This window comes from Arachis ipaensis, chromosome B10, assembly GCF_059453495.1.
Source record: "Arachis ipaensis isolate K30076 ecotype BB chromosome B10, ASM5945349v1, whole genome shotgun sequence".
In the NCBI taxonomy this organism is placed as follows: domain Eukaryota; kingdom Viridiplantae; phylum Streptophyta; class Magnoliopsida; order Fabales; family Fabaceae; genus Arachis; species Arachis ipaensis.
Window position 1 is genome coordinate 9013070 of NC_142435.1, and position 17023 is coordinate 9030092.

At 34.2% G+C, this 17023-nt stretch overlaps 3 protein-coding genes across 5 annotated transcripts; 1 reads left to right on the forward strand and 2 right to left on the reverse strand.

Annotated features, from left to right (window-relative positions):
• Positions 1-464: 464 nt before the first annotated feature.
• Positions 465-2233, forward strand: LOC107624268 (Protein kinase superfamily protein). Its single transcript, XM_016326759.3, has one exon. It carries the CDS (start codon positions 618-620, stop codon positions 1989-1991), a length of 1374 nt encoding a protein of 457 aa, XP_016182245.1. The 5' UTR covers positions 465-617; the 3' UTR covers positions 1992-2233.
• A 1119-nt stretch (positions 2234-3352) lies between these two features.
• Positions 3353-6432, reverse strand: LOC107622479 (deSI-like protein At4g17486). Of its 2 annotated transcripts, XM_016324389.3 has the most exons (5): positions 5866-6409; positions 4974-5261; positions 4311-4391; positions 4034-4189; positions 3353-3627 (listed from the first exon to the last, which is right to left on the reverse strand). In XM_016324389.3, the coding sequence occupies exons 1-4, from the start codon at positions 6017-6019 to the stop codon at positions 4050-4052; spliced, it is 663 nt and encodes a 220-aa protein (XP_016179875.1). In that variant the 5' UTR covers positions 6020-6409; the 3' UTR covers positions 3353-3627; positions 4034-4049. The 2 variants fall into 2 exon arrangements, with proteins under 2 accessions (XP_016179875.1, XP_016179874.1); XM_016324388.3 differs by having other exon boundaries at positions 3353-4189; positions 5866-6432.
• A 1736-nt stretch (positions 6433-8168) lies between these two features.
• LOC107622477 (MAP kinase kinase kinase, putative (DUF1644)) lies at positions 8169-11270 on the reverse strand. 2 transcript variants are annotated; one of them, XM_016324385.3, is made up of 3 exons: positions 10966-11270; positions 8496-9606; positions 8169-8407 (listed from the first exon to the last, which is right to left on the reverse strand). In XM_016324385.3, the coding sequence occupies exon 2, from the start codon at positions 9526-9528 to the stop codon at positions 8533-8535; it is 996 nt and encodes a 331-aa protein (XP_016179871.1). In that variant the 5' UTR covers positions 9529-9606; positions 10966-11270; the 3' UTR covers positions 8169-8407; positions 8496-8532. The 2 variants fall into 2 exon arrangements, with proteins under 2 accessions (XP_016179871.1, XP_016179873.1); XM_016324387.3 differs by having other exon boundaries at positions 8510-9606; positions 10966-11205.
• Between the last annotated feature and the right edge of the window lie 5753 nt (positions 11271-17023).

A 17023-nucleotide genomic window follows, 5' to 3' on the forward strand; every position in this document is an offset into this window, starting at 1 on the left:
ATTAAATTATTTATATAAAATAAACCAATTATTTTAGACCAAATAATAAGACGTATCCGCCCTCGAAAACAATTTAATGTGAATTTGTGCTTGAGAATTAACTAAGACTAGAAAATATAATTGTATTAGCTAATACTTACAAAAAGTCATAGTGGGGTGGAGAACTCAACTTTTGACCACACTAAAAGCCACGTTGTATACAAAGAAAGGGCATAAAATTCCCCGGCTCTACTCTTCACTATCATTAGGGAACTCATTTATTGACCAAATAAAAAAGCACACGCTTGTCATAATTCTTTGGTCGTGACTCTAAATATTGCAACCGCGGCCACCATTTTCTTTATGTCTTTTCTCTCTAATAAAGCCGCATTACCCAATTTACCTTCAATTTCTAGGTTGCTTCTAATCTTTAATAAACTACTAATAATCAAATACTCTAAAAGGAATATAATAGTATCATCTTTTTATCTGTTTCTTCACTAGCCAAATATTATATATTTAAATCCACAAGTGACACATTTTCTTGTGCAATAAAATAGAAGCACTAAACTAATTAATAAGAGGAGCATTTCTCTCTTTGAAACGAAAAGAAAAAGGAAAGCAATGAAGCGTTGTTAATGGAGGACAGAAAAGTCAACACAATAGCCATGGTATCAGTGGTAACACTGATCATAGTGATCATGGTTGCTCGCATCGCGTTGAAGCTCTCAAAGGCCTTCTTCCTCATATGCGGTGCTGACGTGGCCGTGATCGTGGCCGTCGTCTCCTTCGTCCTAATCAGAAACCGTTACAACAAACGGAGGAAGCAGTTAGAGTCACGGTTCAAGTCAGAAGGGAGAGAGCTCCGAATAGAGTACAGCTTCTTGCGCAAAGTGGCGGGGGTCCCAACTAAATTCCGTTACACGGAGCTCGAGGAAGCAACCGACGGTTTTCAAGCACTTCTTGGAAAAGGCTCCTCCGCAACGGTCTTCAAAGGGATCCTCAGCGACGGAACTTCGGTTGCCGTGAAGCGAATCGACGACGGAGCCGAAAGAGGCGAAAGAGAGTTCAGATCAGAGGTTGCAGCCATTGCTAGCGTTCAACACGTCAACCTCGTGCGTTTGTATGGTTACTGCAATGCTCCTTCTTCACCAAGGTACCTTGTTTATGAGTACATATCAAACGGTTCGTTAGATTCTTGGATTTTTCCGAAAAAGGAAAGTGACAATAGTAGAAGAAGAGTTGGAGGGTGTTTGCCTTGGAGCTTAAGGTACAAAGTGGCAATCGATGTGGCGAAAGGACTTAGCTACCTCCACCATGATTGCAGGGCAAGGATTCTTCACCTTGATGTGAAGCCAGAGAATATACTCTTAGATGAGGGTTACAGAGCAGTTGTGGCGGATTTCGGGCTTTCGAAGCTGGTTGGAAAGGATGTTAGTCAAGTTATGACAACACTGAGAGGAACAAGAGGGTATTTAGCGCCTGAGTGGCTTTTGGAAAGAGGGGTTTCGGAGAAGACTGATATCTATAGCTATGGGATGGTTTTGTTGGAGATGATTGGAGGGAGAAGGAACGTTTGTAAGGTGGAAGATCCAAAGGACAAGAGTAAGAAGAAGTTGCAGTTTTTTCCAAAGATTGTGAATGAGAAAGTGAGGGAAGGGAAGTTGATGGAGATTGTGGATGAGAGATTATTGGTGGTGGGGGCTGGTGGTGTTGAGGAGAGTGAGGTGGTTAGGTTGGTGAATGTTGCATTGTGGTGCATACAAGAGAGGCCACGAATGAGGCCTAGTATGGCACAAGTTGCTGATATGCTTGAAGGGCGTGTCACAGTTGAGGAGCCACCAGATAGTAGAATGGTGCTTGTTGATTTCTTATCTCAAGATGAAGACAACCCTGCAATTCTGGATCACAATCAGAATAACATGGCAAGGTTATTGACATCTATGTCTACTCATGAAGATTGTTCATCAACCTACTCAATGGGAACTACCACTATTCTATCTGGTAGATAGTAGAAAGGCTTTAGGTAAACTTGTATAGAATTCCACTTCCCCATAATCTTATAAATCTTTTAAACTACAACCTTTTCTAGTCCAAACATAGTTTAAACTTGAGGGCCTTTCTTTTTTTTTTTTTTTTTTTTTGATTACTTTTGGTTTAATTTTGATTCTATAAATTGAAACTTAGTTCTACAGCTTTTTTAAGTGAGAAATTTATATATAGTTATATACATAGGTTATTTCTTTTTTCCCCATGATTACTTGCTTTCTCTCATCCTGAAATACAATGTTCATGAGTCATCAGTTCCGGCATTCTTATTTTGTCAATGGCTTGAAGGTTCATTTGACCGAATCTATTGCCGACAGTGTCTTATATTTATTATAGAAGAACATATTTTTTAACCCTTGTAAATATAATACCAGTAAAATGAATGGAACCAGTCTATCCTTGCAAACATGCGACTAAGAAAAAATAGAAATTAGGTGGTGCAACAGCCAACCGCCATTCCGCATTTTCTGTTGTCCAATTTTAATAAGAGAGATATTCTATACTACTACTTGATAATGATTTTTGTATTGACTTCGTTTCGAATAATAATAACATATCTACCAACAAACTATATTGATACATATTTTAATTTGTATATTTCATCGTGTTTTAAGCATCTTCAACAAAACACTTTTTTGGTAATGCTATGTTCATACAATCTAAGTTTTAAACAACTAACCACTACTCAATACACCTCTTTCAATACATAAGAGAGAAGAAGATTAAGATGAATAAAAAGATTTAAAAAAAAAAGGAATTATTTTGTAGTAGTTTATTTGGGTAGTCAAATTACTATTGCCATTTTTCCAATGTTTTTCGGCAATTTAACCGACGATATTTTAATAATAGAGTGTAAAAAAAATTCTATGAATAAGTCAATTCTTGTATTTTACTCACCATAATTAATTCATGGATAAACGATCTAATAGTTGAAATTTGAAAACCTTTACTTGTAGGAGTAACTGAGTAAGTGTTGACTCATTGTGTTTATTACTCATCAAACTCCATTGACAAATATATTTTGGAGTGGGAATAAAGCGTATATTTGTTGAGCCGTTGCCAGATAAACAGGGTCCAATGATCACAAGGATCCATATGTCAAGAATTATAGTCCTACTAATTGATAATAATTAATAAAAGTTTATCTAACAATATCTCAAAAAGGCGCTGGCTAGTAAATAATGACCATCAAATCAAGTACAAATTCTAACATGTTGCGTGATTTTAGAGTAAATATCAATATACATTATAATAATTTTCCATGAGAATTTCCCAACAGATTGTAAAATGTAAATCGCCTATCCTATCAATAATGACTCCATACTTTACCAAAAACCAATGGCTGCAAGATATATTTATCAGATTTATGTAAAAAATAAACATGGCCATAACAGACATTCAACATATTACAATGCAATAATAGTTTTCTACAATTGAAACTCGTGAGTACATGTAATTCACCAAACTGTATGCTGCAACCATCTTTCACTTCACCAACCTAAATAACAGAAGTTTCTAGAAAGAAAATGGATTTCTGACCCTCATATGCTTGCAGAGGGCAGTTCTTTCTTTTACTACTGTGCAGGAAAGCATTCACATCTGTGCTTGGAAGATTTGTCACAAAAATCAATCAATCAAAGTGGCTTATCTACTTAGAAAAACAATATTCCATAAATCATACAGTTCCCAAAAGTGGAATTCATTTACATTACATACTTGAAAGCCCCAATAATCCCCCACCCCATTTTCCAACTAAAATATTAAAAAAAATAAAAATAAAAAAGGGGGGAAAATGAAACACAAATAAGCCTCACACAAAAACCTTTTTCATACACAAAATGCAACATAGCACTATGTAGTTTGGATTCTTTAGCTATGATAAATGAACCAACTAGAATGCAGAAAACAATGGAAGAGTCAGAACATTGTGGGAAAAGAATCACTGCAAATCAAATGGATAACTATTCAAGGGAGCACATCCTGTATTAACGAGGCGGTTTCTCACCTCAAACACAACATATTCACTTTACTGGAGTCTCTTTAATGAAAGTAACATCCTCAGTTCTAGATGATGGTGACAGAAGGTGCTTTTCTGGTTCATCATCTATTTCTGTTGACTCACGGGGTGTTGCGGTTGAGAGGGATTCAACAAATTCGTCATCTGCAAAGAGTCACCAAAAATTGGCAGCATAAGTAGTTACAAATATTAACAAGTTCGAAATTTCCATGTTTCGAGATAATGCTGGACGTGAAAATTTTAAGGAACAAGAATATATACACACCTGAGCATTCATGGTATTCAGGTAGCTGTTTAACACTAGTTACTTGAAGACTTTCAGGAAGTAGACAACTGCACAAAGCACCTGAAATTTTTTCAACAGAAGACTAACTTAGATTTATGATCATTATGTTTATATATGCCATAATGGTGTGCTGGAATTGGGTGTATATGATGTCAAAAGTGCAGAAGAGAAGTAGAAGAGAGAAAAAGGTGTAGTAGATTGGATCCATTGCCCAAAAAACTGCTATCATTCTAACATGATAAATTTTCTAAAGACTAGTTATTCTTCGAAAAGAAACTTTTTTCCAGATAGACAGAATAACAATTATAGTTATATGTTCAGAGGAAACAATTCCTTCCCTGAACATAACTTGAAGAAATGCAGATATTATGGACCTTATACGTGGACACTATTTCGAGATTAAGTTTTTCCTTTTTTTCCAATTTCTATTTCAAGTCAAATTTTAGGAAAAATTTAAACTTCATAAATAAGAAGCACTGGATAAATAGAAGATTAATGCTGGATATTTAATTTCAGTTGCTAGAGAGAAAAAGATAAAGCTGAAAGCAACGTCTTACTAGTTAATAATAAATAACAGGAAGATAAATATAAACATAGGAGGTATAAAGAAAGCTAACTTGAGAATTTCTCTTATGGCTTTACCTAGCTTGGCAAGACGATTCACCCAACCTGGGATTGGTTTTCCAATTAATCTCAACGAAACATCATCCGTAAAATGGTTACAATTCTTAGAGATAAGGTGATAAGTATCCCCATGATACTCACAGGCCATATTCTCAATAAATGTCCGGAAATCAGAAGAATTCATATTTGTATGGCCCAAAGTGATCGAAGTTCTATATATAAATCCAGGACAATTCCGTGGCTCCACTTCAAAGACTCCACTAGCCGGGAAGTCATGGGCTCCAAATCCATACTCCTTACCATGCACTATTAGAGAGAAAAGAAAGAAAAATAAGCCTTGTATCAGTTAAAACAACATAGAAATTCAGAACAAAAGAGTTCATAGTTGAAAGAATCTTAATATTCTTCAGAACAAGTCTGAATGCCAACATGAATAATTCTTTCCAAACAATAATGCAAAACGCCATGCTTATCCGGAAGAATTCACTAAACGATCTACAGCTGTATATGAAACAGATAAATTTATTAAATTCATAGACACTCATTCCTTCTTGATTATATATTTGTTGAACACAGATTCCCAATCAACCATAACCCAAATTTAGACAAATGAAATCCAGCACCAAACACACTAGCCACATATGAATCATTGTAGTACATAAAGTCAAAATTCTGTGGTAGATGCGGATTCCCAAGGCTTCAATCAAATCATCCAAAGCAACTATCTCATATTGAGTAGCTTAGCTTGTTTTAATCAAAGGGGAGCATTTCCAAGTTGGGATCTTGAAGCGGAAGGGGAGTAAAATCCGGTTTAGTCCAAGAAGATCCGAACCAGAAAACGCAACATTAATGTGCCATGAATTGAATGTGGTGCTAAGAACAATAAAGCAAGAAAGAGAAAAGAGAGGACCTTGAATGCCAGAGTGGAAGATTCCAAGTCCAAACCAATACATGTAATTGTTGATAGGAGTCAGATCGTACACATTCAACACAACCGCCGAGCCATCACCATCACCGCCGCAATTCGAGTTCGACGCCTTCTCTTTCTTCTTCTCCGTACCCATTCTTAAACCAAACAAGTATAGATATGATGTGATATGGTTTCAAGGAATCAATCGATTATTGACATGGGCATGGAGATGGGAGTGGGGAAAGAAATGAAATTCTTGGAGAATAGATACAGATCCACCTCCTGTCCCTGTCAAAAAGGAACCTTGAACACAAACAAAATCACGCACAAGCTTAACCCTAAACCTTAACTTAATCGTAAGGTTAAACGACTTTCTTTGCTCTTCTTCTTTCAGATCGACAGGGAGGCGCTCCTGCTGGATTCGGATTCTTGTAAACAAATTTAAAAATCAATCAATAAAACAAATTTTTTAACTTTTTCTTCTTTGCCTCATTCGTTTTACTGTTGGGAAATTTATGATTGAATCGAGTAAGTTGAAATAATTGGCCTTTTCTTTTGGAGGATTTCTTTTATAAAATAAATGATTTTTTTTTCATAGAATAATTTAAATAACTACTTTTAAAAATAAAAATATTGTGTAAATAACTACTTTACTGTACGTAGTTTTGTAAGAGATAATGAGTAATTGTAAATGTAGTGGTAATATAGTGATAATTCAACTGAAAAATACTTTTAGATACCTCAAAATTAATTTTGAGAGAATTAAAAAGAGCCATACAAATTGATCTCTCTCCAAAATTTATTATAGCCTCCGGTTCTACTATTGACTTATTGAGACTTGAGAGGTAACCGAATAGGCACTAATTCTTTTTGTTTAAGTGGTACATTTTTGTTTTCTTTTGAAACTCTTTTTTTCCCTCTTTATTTGTTTAAAAAACTTTAGCTAATATGTATCTTTACTTACCATGAATAAAGAATTTTAAATATTTTTATTTAATAAATATAAAAATAAATATATTAAAAATTCAAAATTTTTTTATATTTTCAATAAAAAAAATTTTCAATTTGTAAACATAATATGTGTCCAAAATAGATAAACACTTTTTTTTAAAATATTTTTAAGATATAATTAACGTATGCTTTAAAGACATGATAAAGTTATCTATCAAAAAAATTTTATAAGAAAATTACCAATTTAGATATGTATAAAATAACATTAATTTTTTAAATTAGCATTCATACAATTCATGTTATTTTTACTAGCATGACATTACATCATTTAATACACATATAAAAACTACATTAATATTTAATACACATAAAACTATTTTATACTAATGATACATCAAAATTAATTTCTTTGTTAATACTCAAATACTTTTTTAGTCTTTATGAATATTCTTTGCTCCCTCTAGGCCCCTACCCGTTTGTTTATTGACTTGACTTTATTATTATCATATCTTTGGCAATCAAGTCCTATTGAAACCTCCTCCACATTTATTCGGCTATACTTCAATGGATAAAATTTGCTTTTGTGCTATTGGCTACCGGCTGATTGAGGCTTAGTTTGGTAAAGCTCTTACTTTTTAAAAGTAGCTTATAAAAGCTAATTTTTAAAAGATGATTTTTTAAAAGTTATAACATTTATGTTTGGTAAATTAAATTAAAAATTGCTTTTAATAATCACAAGCAACAACAATTACATTTAGTAAAATAGCTTTTAAAATTTAAAAATACTATAATAGATATAAATGCAAACATTAAATTTGAAAATTAGTTAACATATGAGGTTATATTAGACTTTTAAATTTTGAAAAGCACAAGCCAACTTTGAAAAGCTCTATCTAGGTGCTTTCAAAAGTATTCCGATCTTTTAAAAGCTACAAGCACAAGCACATGATCTTTTTTATTTACCAAACACAAAATGAGGAGCTTGAACTTTTAAAAAGCACAAACACCTCTTCAAAAAGCTTTACCAAACCAAGCCTGAATCTGTGATCATGCCCCTTCTTGTTTATTGTTCTGATTATATAAAATAGAAAATTTATTACACAAACAGTCAGTGACACTAATCGTTACTATAAATCACTGGCAATCATTGACACCTAAAGATTTGCATCGCGTTGAAACGTTCTTGTGGAGCACTTAAGAGAAATTATTCCTCTACTACACACCTCAACAGTTAAGGTATAGCACATAGAATGGTTTTCTACACTTGATGGCAGCAACTAGTAACTAGTAACTAGCAACTAGCAATTGCTAGAGGCAAAAGCGAGCAACAAGACAATGAGTAAAAGAACTTATTGAAGACAACAGTAGATTTTTATTTCAAACTCAATAGTTCAAAATCCTCGAGAAATAGCAGCACAGATTGGGAAGGATAAAAATGCTAAATATACAGATATCACCGAATCACCGGCGAGTAACATCTTTTTCTTCATCCCCTGACAATCAGCAATGCAAACCCAGAATTGTTGCACAATCATGGAGCATATTCGAGCATCAAAGCCGATAACTCCTCCCCCTTCTCCTTTCCTTCCACCTGCAACAAATAAAAGTCTCATGATTCATGCCTATCTCTGAATATGCTAAGAGCAAGAAAAGGGGAAAGGATCAGAGGGGACACCCACTTGGGAACTCTTACAAATAATGCAAATATTTTCCACATCATTGCTGATCCTCGGGATTCATCCGTCTACGGACACGACGCCTTCTATTATCTGATCCTCCATCCGAAGACTCATTTGCATCATCTCTAGATGCAGATCCAGATTCCCCTTCATAGCTTTCCCCCCAGAGCCTAGGTCTCCTTATACGCATTTGGAGTCTAGTTCCTGTAGCACCACCACGAGACACGGATGCCGGTTGAAGAATAAGGAAAAACACAGCCAGCAAACCACCATCATCTATGGGAGGAAGACCATCATCAGCCCTGTTTTCTCCAAAGGAAGTCTGCAGAGTGCTAAGCAGGTCGCCAAGATCCCTCTGTCGTTCCAACCTCCTCCAGTTCCGCTGACGCTCTGGGTCTACTGCAGATGGACGTACAAGAGGATGCTCGATCCTTGCATGCTTCCTGAGATCTGTATATGTCCCAGTAAAGGCGCACGTCTCACAGGAACAGCTCCTTGATTTTTCGTTCATGAAATGACGAGCAGCCTCCACCACTTTCCATTCCTTTATGTGACCTCTACATAGAGGGCATACTAGCTTTGGTTTTCCAGTCCCCTCTTCTAAAGATTGCATTGTCACAAATCCTTCACTTCTTTCTTCTTGCGTATCATCAGTATTTGCTTCAGTACTTTGGACATGAGATGAATTTGGGCTTGAAATTTGACTTTCTAACTGAGATTCTACTTGAGGAGGTGCTGAAGAGGTTTCAGCAAATGACTTGCAGAACTGATCAAGACAATTTGAGTGGCGATAGCTAGTATTGCACATATAAGGGCGGCAGCCCTTTTCATGCGATGAACATATGAGGAGAACAGCATTGTGAGGATGCTCCATGCAGACTGGACATCTAGCGTCCTCCCATTCTTTAACGTTTTCCTCAGATTCAAAAGTACTTTTAGGAGCCGATCTTCGGACTCGACTAGAGCTGCTTGGATAAGGTGATGTTCTGGTACTATCATGCGACAAAGACCTATCTCTTCTCTCCTTTGGCATTCTGAATATTCAATGTCGTTTAATAAATACACTAAGGTGATCTTCACCACCGGCACGAACAATCAAATAGACTTGGATCTACATATAGATGACATCAATATAAAAAAATTGGTAAAACTGAAAAATAATACTGTATTAATTTATGCAAGTTGAAAGCAACAGAACCCAAAAGACATTCAGCATGAACGAGAGGGCTAACATCAGTGTCTATCTAACAAGTAGGATTAGTTGTCATTAAGATGAACGAGAGGGCTAAGATCATTAAATAATATAATCAGTTAAGCACAGAAAAATATGCACTATATTATTAGCAGCATTCCAAATGCTGTAACTTATAGTTATAATCACATAAAAGTATGCCTCAGAGGTTAACTTATTCAACTGGAACCAGATTATATAATTCAGCCATACAACACAAAACATATCTGTATTATCACTTTTTGCCGCCTTGCTTCATATTTACCCCATCCACTGCGAAATGGCATGTTTCTGCAATCTTTATATATCATCACATAACAAATTTAGATTATATCAAATGTTCATTCACGAAATACAAACTCTATTGAATAGCATATGCAATATCACTTTTCATGAAATTATGTACTTGCATTTGTACACATTTTCCAGCTTAATAAGCATAACTCCAGCCTGCACCATCAGAAGAACAAGACAAAAGATGCATCGATGATCATATTGGAAGAAAAGGAGTCTTTTTTGCATAGTGATCATCAATACACATTAACTTCAGAATATACAACAACTATGTTACAGTTGTACAGATGGATGTATAACATCAGTCCTTTCAATTTTGTCATACAATATGTAGGAAACTAATATGAAATGACACAGGCCAAATCCACAATACAAAATGAAGATTCAAATGATTCAACATGAATTGCAAAGTCCTAACATAGCTCTAGTAGTAAATTAGACGAACAGTTCATAAAACAAAGGTTAATTTCACAATGTTTAAGGGATATATCTAAACCATGAGATGAGCTTAACACTGCATATTAGATAACCTCCGTCTCTGTGAATTATAAACACCGACATAAATAATTAAAAAAACAAAATAAAAAGTTACAATAGAGCTAGGAGCACAACAATCGAACTCTCGAAGCAACCCGAAAAACAACCACCACAGAAACCCTCGAGTACCACTAAAGCCGCGCTAAAACAACAAAAATACAAAGAAACAATTTACACAAAGCAAAACGCAGAAACCCCTATTAGAAGCAGAAACAAAGTCCAAAAAAAGTCCGTCATCACACAAAGTCCAGAACACACAAATCATTTCCAACTTGCCCATACAACAATTAGCAAAGCCGATCGAAACCCAGATACAAAACCTAAAAAATATTAGAACTTTGGGTACATAACCCCAACCAGCGGAAATCGATTAGGTAACGGAAAAAAATTAGGGCTTTTGTTAGTTACCAAAAAAGGTGGAATCTGGGGCGGGGATTCAGGAAGATCAAAGTCGGTAGATGCGATTGGAAGGTCCGAAGCAACAAGTCTCTTCTAGCTTTCGGAGCAGAGAAGAGAGGGAGGGAGAGTCAGAGAAAGGGTGCTGCTGGAGCTGGTTGCTCCTGAAGCTAGACAGAGAGAAGAGGGAGAAGGAGGAGAGAGAAAATGAGAAAGAGAAGAAAATGTGACAAGGTAGATGTGGTAATTATAGGAGCAGAAGTGAGAGAAAGAGAGAGAATCATATAAAAAGTAGAACTTGCTGCTGACGTGGCACTGAAGGGTTCGCTCGTGGCATTTTGCTAAAATGTTTGTTCTGGCGAAATTCCAAACATTTCTCCCCGAATTTTAGTATAATTAGTAATTAGTAATATTTATGGATTTATTTATTTTTGAAATAAAAGATTAGTATATGAGTCGGCGCCGTTTTTGTTTTGTTTGGGAGGGAGTAGAGCCGCTCACCTCAGACCTCACTGAGTCACTGACATTCGCCTCACCGCTCTGTCTCCTTGGAGCGTGCATCTACGCTCTCCTCCCCCCCAATGGACAATAGTAGCAATCTTCACATTCAAACCATTCAAACAGTCATTTAAATTGAATTCCATCTTATTTCTGGTACATTTACACTATGTTTGGATGAGTGAAATTTAGAAGGAAAGAAAATATAAGAGATGAAATTGGATGGAAAATTTAACTTTCTTTTGTTTGGATCACAAAAGAAATTAAATGAAAAATAAAAATTTTCTCCTCAATTTTGCCAAGAAAATTAGTGGAGAAGGAGAAACATAATTAAAATTCTATATTTATTCTTTTGATTTTAATAATTTTAATATATTATTATAATAAAAATATTTAAATATTATATATATTAGATAAATAATTTAATTTAAATATATAAAATTATAATATTTTATAATATTTATAAAATATAATAAAATATAAATATATAAAAATATTTATATTTTATTTTGTTATAAATATATTAATGTAATTTTATATTATTATAACTTTTTTTTATCCAAACAATATAAATTTTTTTTTTATCTATTTTTCTCAATCCAAACAATACACAAATAACTCTACTTTTTTATTTATTTTCTTTCTTTTCATTTTTTTTCCTCTTATTTTCTTTCTTTCTATTTTCTTTTCTATATCCAAACAAAGCCTTAGATTGGAAACCGAAAAATTCAATCCCAACCAACAATATCATTATTTATTTTTACTTATAATATATCAAATACATTTATTTTATTTACACATTAGAAGAGTTTTGATACATTCGCTGTCCATAAAAATTGTTATTTTTAAAAATTTAAATCTAAAATATTTTAATTAAAATATAAATACTTTTAATTTGATTAACCTAATATTTATTTTTATTATACACATTTAATAAATAAAATTAGTATATATACTTTCCATAGGAAAATATTAAAGGTTTATTTTTTTAAATGTTCAGTGAAAACGCACAAAACAAATGTTGTTAGAAAAACTTTACTAAGTTACCATCAAAATCAACGTTTAACTAAAAAATAAGAGTAAGAATTTTAAGTTTTTCCAAAGTGGAACATTTATACATGGATAGTAATACATGATAATGTTTATGTTCGGAAGTATTTAGTCCTTTTGAGTTAAGAGTAGATTAGAGACACAAAGTCATCACGATTTTTTTATTTCAAGTTTTTAATATTTTTAATTTTTTATTTTCAATGGTAGAAGATTGTACTTATAAGAATTTTGATATTTAAGTTTAGTTACATCCAAATTTTTTTGATAACTAAATCCAACTAAATTGGTTCAAATTCGACAAAAATCACTTTTATTATATTAGCGTGTACACACGCGCGTTTCACTAATACAAACATATCTTTTTTCGTCTTCGCGTTATTCCTTCTTCTTTTTCGCATTTTTCCTTCTTCGTCTCCTCATTCCTACTTCTTCTTCGCATGTTTTCTTTGAATCGTCGTTCTTTTATTGCTATTATTGTTGCTGCATTTTTTCTTTTTCTCCTTTTAATTGAGGTTCATTTGGATCCAGAATTGAATTCGATGCGTTTTTGTTGATAATTGAGTATTTTTTACTGCTTGTTCAAAATTGAACTAATTTCGGTTCATTTGTGAATTAATTGAGATTTACTTGATACTGCTATTAAGTATTGACGAAAATTTTTATTCCTTAAGTAATTTTGGTTCATTTCTTAGTTTAATTGAGACTCATTTGGATCCAGAAATGAATTGGACGTATTTTTGTTGATGATTGAGTCTTTTTTACTACTTGTTCAAAATTGAACTAATTTCGGCTCATTTGTATGTTAATTGAAATTCACCTGATGCTGCTGTAAGTATTGACGAAGTTTTTTATTCCTTAAGTAATTTCGGTTCATTTCTTAGTTTATTTGAGATTCATTTGGATCCAGAAATAAATTCGATGTGTTTTTGTTGATGATTGAGTCTTTTTGACTGCTTGTTCAAAACTGAACTAATTGAATGGAATGTAGTGAAATCTAATGCAATTGAATAAAGTAATAATGAATAATTTCATTCATCTTTGCTAAAAAATTTGGTTAATATTTATCAGCAGCATCAAGTGGACCTCAATTAACACACAAATGAAGCGAAATTAGTTCAATTTTGAATAAGTAGTAAAAAAATCTCAATCATCAACAAAAATACATCCAATTCATTTTTGGATTCAATGAACCTCAATTAAACTAAGAAATGAACCGAAATTACTTAAGAAATAAAAAATTTAGTCAATATTTATCAGTAGTATCAAGTGAACCTCAAATTAACACACAAATGAACCAAAATAAACTAAGAAATGAACCGAAATTACTTAATGATGGCACCAGAGAATATCAGAATCGATAAAGATGTTAGCAAAATGTTGGTATTTTTGGTGATGACGATAACAAAAGAGAAAGATAACGAAAAATAAAAAGAAGAAGAAGAAGACGCAGCATCAGGGAAGAAGAAGACATGCGCGAATTTGAAAAAGAAGAAGAAAATGGGAAGAAGAAGAACCTGCGTCCACGAATTTGAAAGGAGGAGGAGGAGGAGGAGGAGGAGGAGGAGGAGGAGGAGGAGGAGGAGGAAGAGGAGAAGGAGGAGGAGAAGAAGAAGAAGAGAAGAAGAAGAAGAAGAAGAAGAAGAAAATGGAAAGAAGAAGAACTTGCGTGCACGAATTTGAAAGGAGGAGGGGGAGGAGGAGGAGGAGGAGAAGGAGAAGGAGAAGGCGTATGATTTGAAAAGCGGTTATAACAACTTGATTAGACTTGGTTAAGTATTTTGCTTGGATGTAGAGCTTTATTGATTCAAGTTAGTATAGATCGCGAGATATATTAAATTAGAGATCATACCTAAATGTATTATTTGGAATAATATATTGTTTGTTTGAGCGCCATTAAGTTGATAAAAAAAATTTCAATGAAAAAATATCTTTTTTATTTTTTTTAGCGTGTTTGGTAAATTTCTAATAGTAAAAGTAAAAGTACTAGAAAAAAAAACATCTTTTTGAGAAGTTACCATTTATATTTTTTCTTAAAAAATCTTTTTTCTTTAAAAAAAATATTTTTCACGTAATAAATAAACAAAAAAGTACTTTTATATGGTTATACCCAAATATAATTAATAAATAAAAAGATCTTTTTGCATGAAATATCTAAACATAAAATTACTTTTACTTTTTTATAAGATATTTTAAAAAATATATTTTCTTAAAAATTCACCCAAACAAACCCTGTATATTGTGAGTTTCTCTTATATGAATTATCCTTTCATGAGTTTCTTTTTTTATGAAATACCCTTTTTTTTCTCTCGTCTAATATCTTATTCATGATTTTAGGTCTATATATAGTCTATATTGTAACAATCCTTTTAATAGTAGAATGAAGGTTACAATGTAGCAATTAAACCATAAAATTGAGTTATTAGATGAAGTTAATAGTCAAAATCGTTCCTGAAAGATACCTCGATCTCCATTTTCATCCCCAAAGATAAAGTTAATCAAAATAGTCCTCGAAAGATAATCGAGTTGTTCACGTTTATCCTTCCGTCATCTCCTTCGTTGAGGTGGCTAACGTTGACTTACGTGTGACGTTAACTACCAGCGTGGCAGACAATGAAAACGACGCAGTTTTTATTAAATGGCCTCTAAGCCTTGATGCGTCGTCGTTTAATATCCAAAAGAGATTCAAAACGTTGTAAAGCCTCACCCCATCTCATAACAACCATCTCTCTATGTTTCGCTCCAAAATGTATCGTCTCCCTCAAGCTATGCCCTAAGCCTTTCACCCTGCATTTGAACCACGCCATCAACCTTTGTCAGTATTGGTTGACAATTAAAGCAGAAGAGGTATTGCTACTGAATACAGAGTTCATCATCTCCTGGAGTAACATTGATTGTGGAGGAAGCCATCACGACGGTTAGAGGTAAGGATGAAACATTTTTCATGTTTTTTGAGTCATTCTGTGGCGTGATGTCTTCCTAGTGGTGTGCTGTATGTTTTCCTCTAATTTAGGGCAGGGTTTGGGGTGACTAAGGGTTTGTGTGACTATTCTTAAAGAATTTGAGTGTGTTAGAATGCTTTGCTTTTAGTGGCTTTGTGATGATTTTTAGTTAGGGGTGTTTCATTTTAATGATGGTTCTTTTCATTTGTTACATGTACATTTTGATTTAGGGTATGTTTTCTTATGATTGAGAATAGCTAGTAATAATCTATGGGCTAAGGGTATTTTCATTTCTGTTATTGTTGATGGAAGGTCCTCCGATGACTTTTGTGTTTCACCATGGTGGATTATTTAAAAAGAATGTTGATGGAGACATGATATATAAATCTGACAATACAGAAGTGTTGATGGGTGTTGAAGGAGACACGCTTGATATGTTCTTTGTAAGGAGTTACTATAAGGAGTTGGGATAAATTGAAGCTGGAAACTGTTGGTGGAAAGCTCCTGGAATTCCCGTTTCATCTGGGTTGAGAAGCTTAGTCATAGATGCAGACTTGCTTGCAATGTGCAAGGATTGTAGGAGAAACCAAAATGTGATCAATCTGTACCTTGAGAACTGTATTTCACAGCCATGTATAGTAAACAATATGGAGGAGGATGTAGTCAATGTGGAAGTAGAAAGCTTCAAGCAGATTAACTCTTCCCAAGCTAAGAAGCGTCATTCTCAACCTGCCAAGATGCCCACAACAATGCACCCTCAATCAAACAAGCAAACCTCTCAGCTCACTAGACCAACCTCACAGCCCAATTCTCATCCCAACAAACTAACAATGAAGCCCAATTCTCAGCCCAACAAACTAGTTATGAAGCCCAATTCTCAGCCCACTAACCAGCCTATAAGCTCATCAAGACTACATCTCAGCCCATGAAGGCTCCCTTGCAATCCATGAAATCCGACCCTCGGCCCAAGAAGACCACCCATCAGGGCAATACAGTTCCACCTCAATCCAATGCATCATCTCAAACAGCCAAGAACTCACAAGGTAATAAGAATAAAGAAAGTAGCAGTGGTTGCAGACTCACCAGATCTGGAAGACAAGTGAAAGAAGCTCCCATTCAGGAAGATGACAGTGACTCTCATGACTCATATGAGAGTGCTGAAGATGAACTGTACAGGCCTCCCAAAGTTCTAGGAGACAATCTGTATAGTAGTAACAGTGATGTGACTCTAGCAATATAAAAAGAAGTGCAAGAAGGGACATCAAGTTTGATGTCAGAGAGAAGCACAAGCCTCCTAAGGTCAGATTAGGGGATAAAAAAATAGATACTGATGACTCTAGCTATGAGGGTTTTGAAGATGAACAAAGCTCTGACTCTGGTATGTTAATTTTCTTAGGGTTACTTATTTATTGATTTATTTGGCAAATGTTAGGGTAGCTTATGTTTTGGATTTTTTCTTGGCAAATTTAGATGACAGTGATGATAACCTTGATCGTGCCTCGGATGCTGACTCATGGCATTCAGAGGATTTTGATAAAGTGTTGGACTCTGATGAGGAATCACCAGTTATATATCCTCAGTTT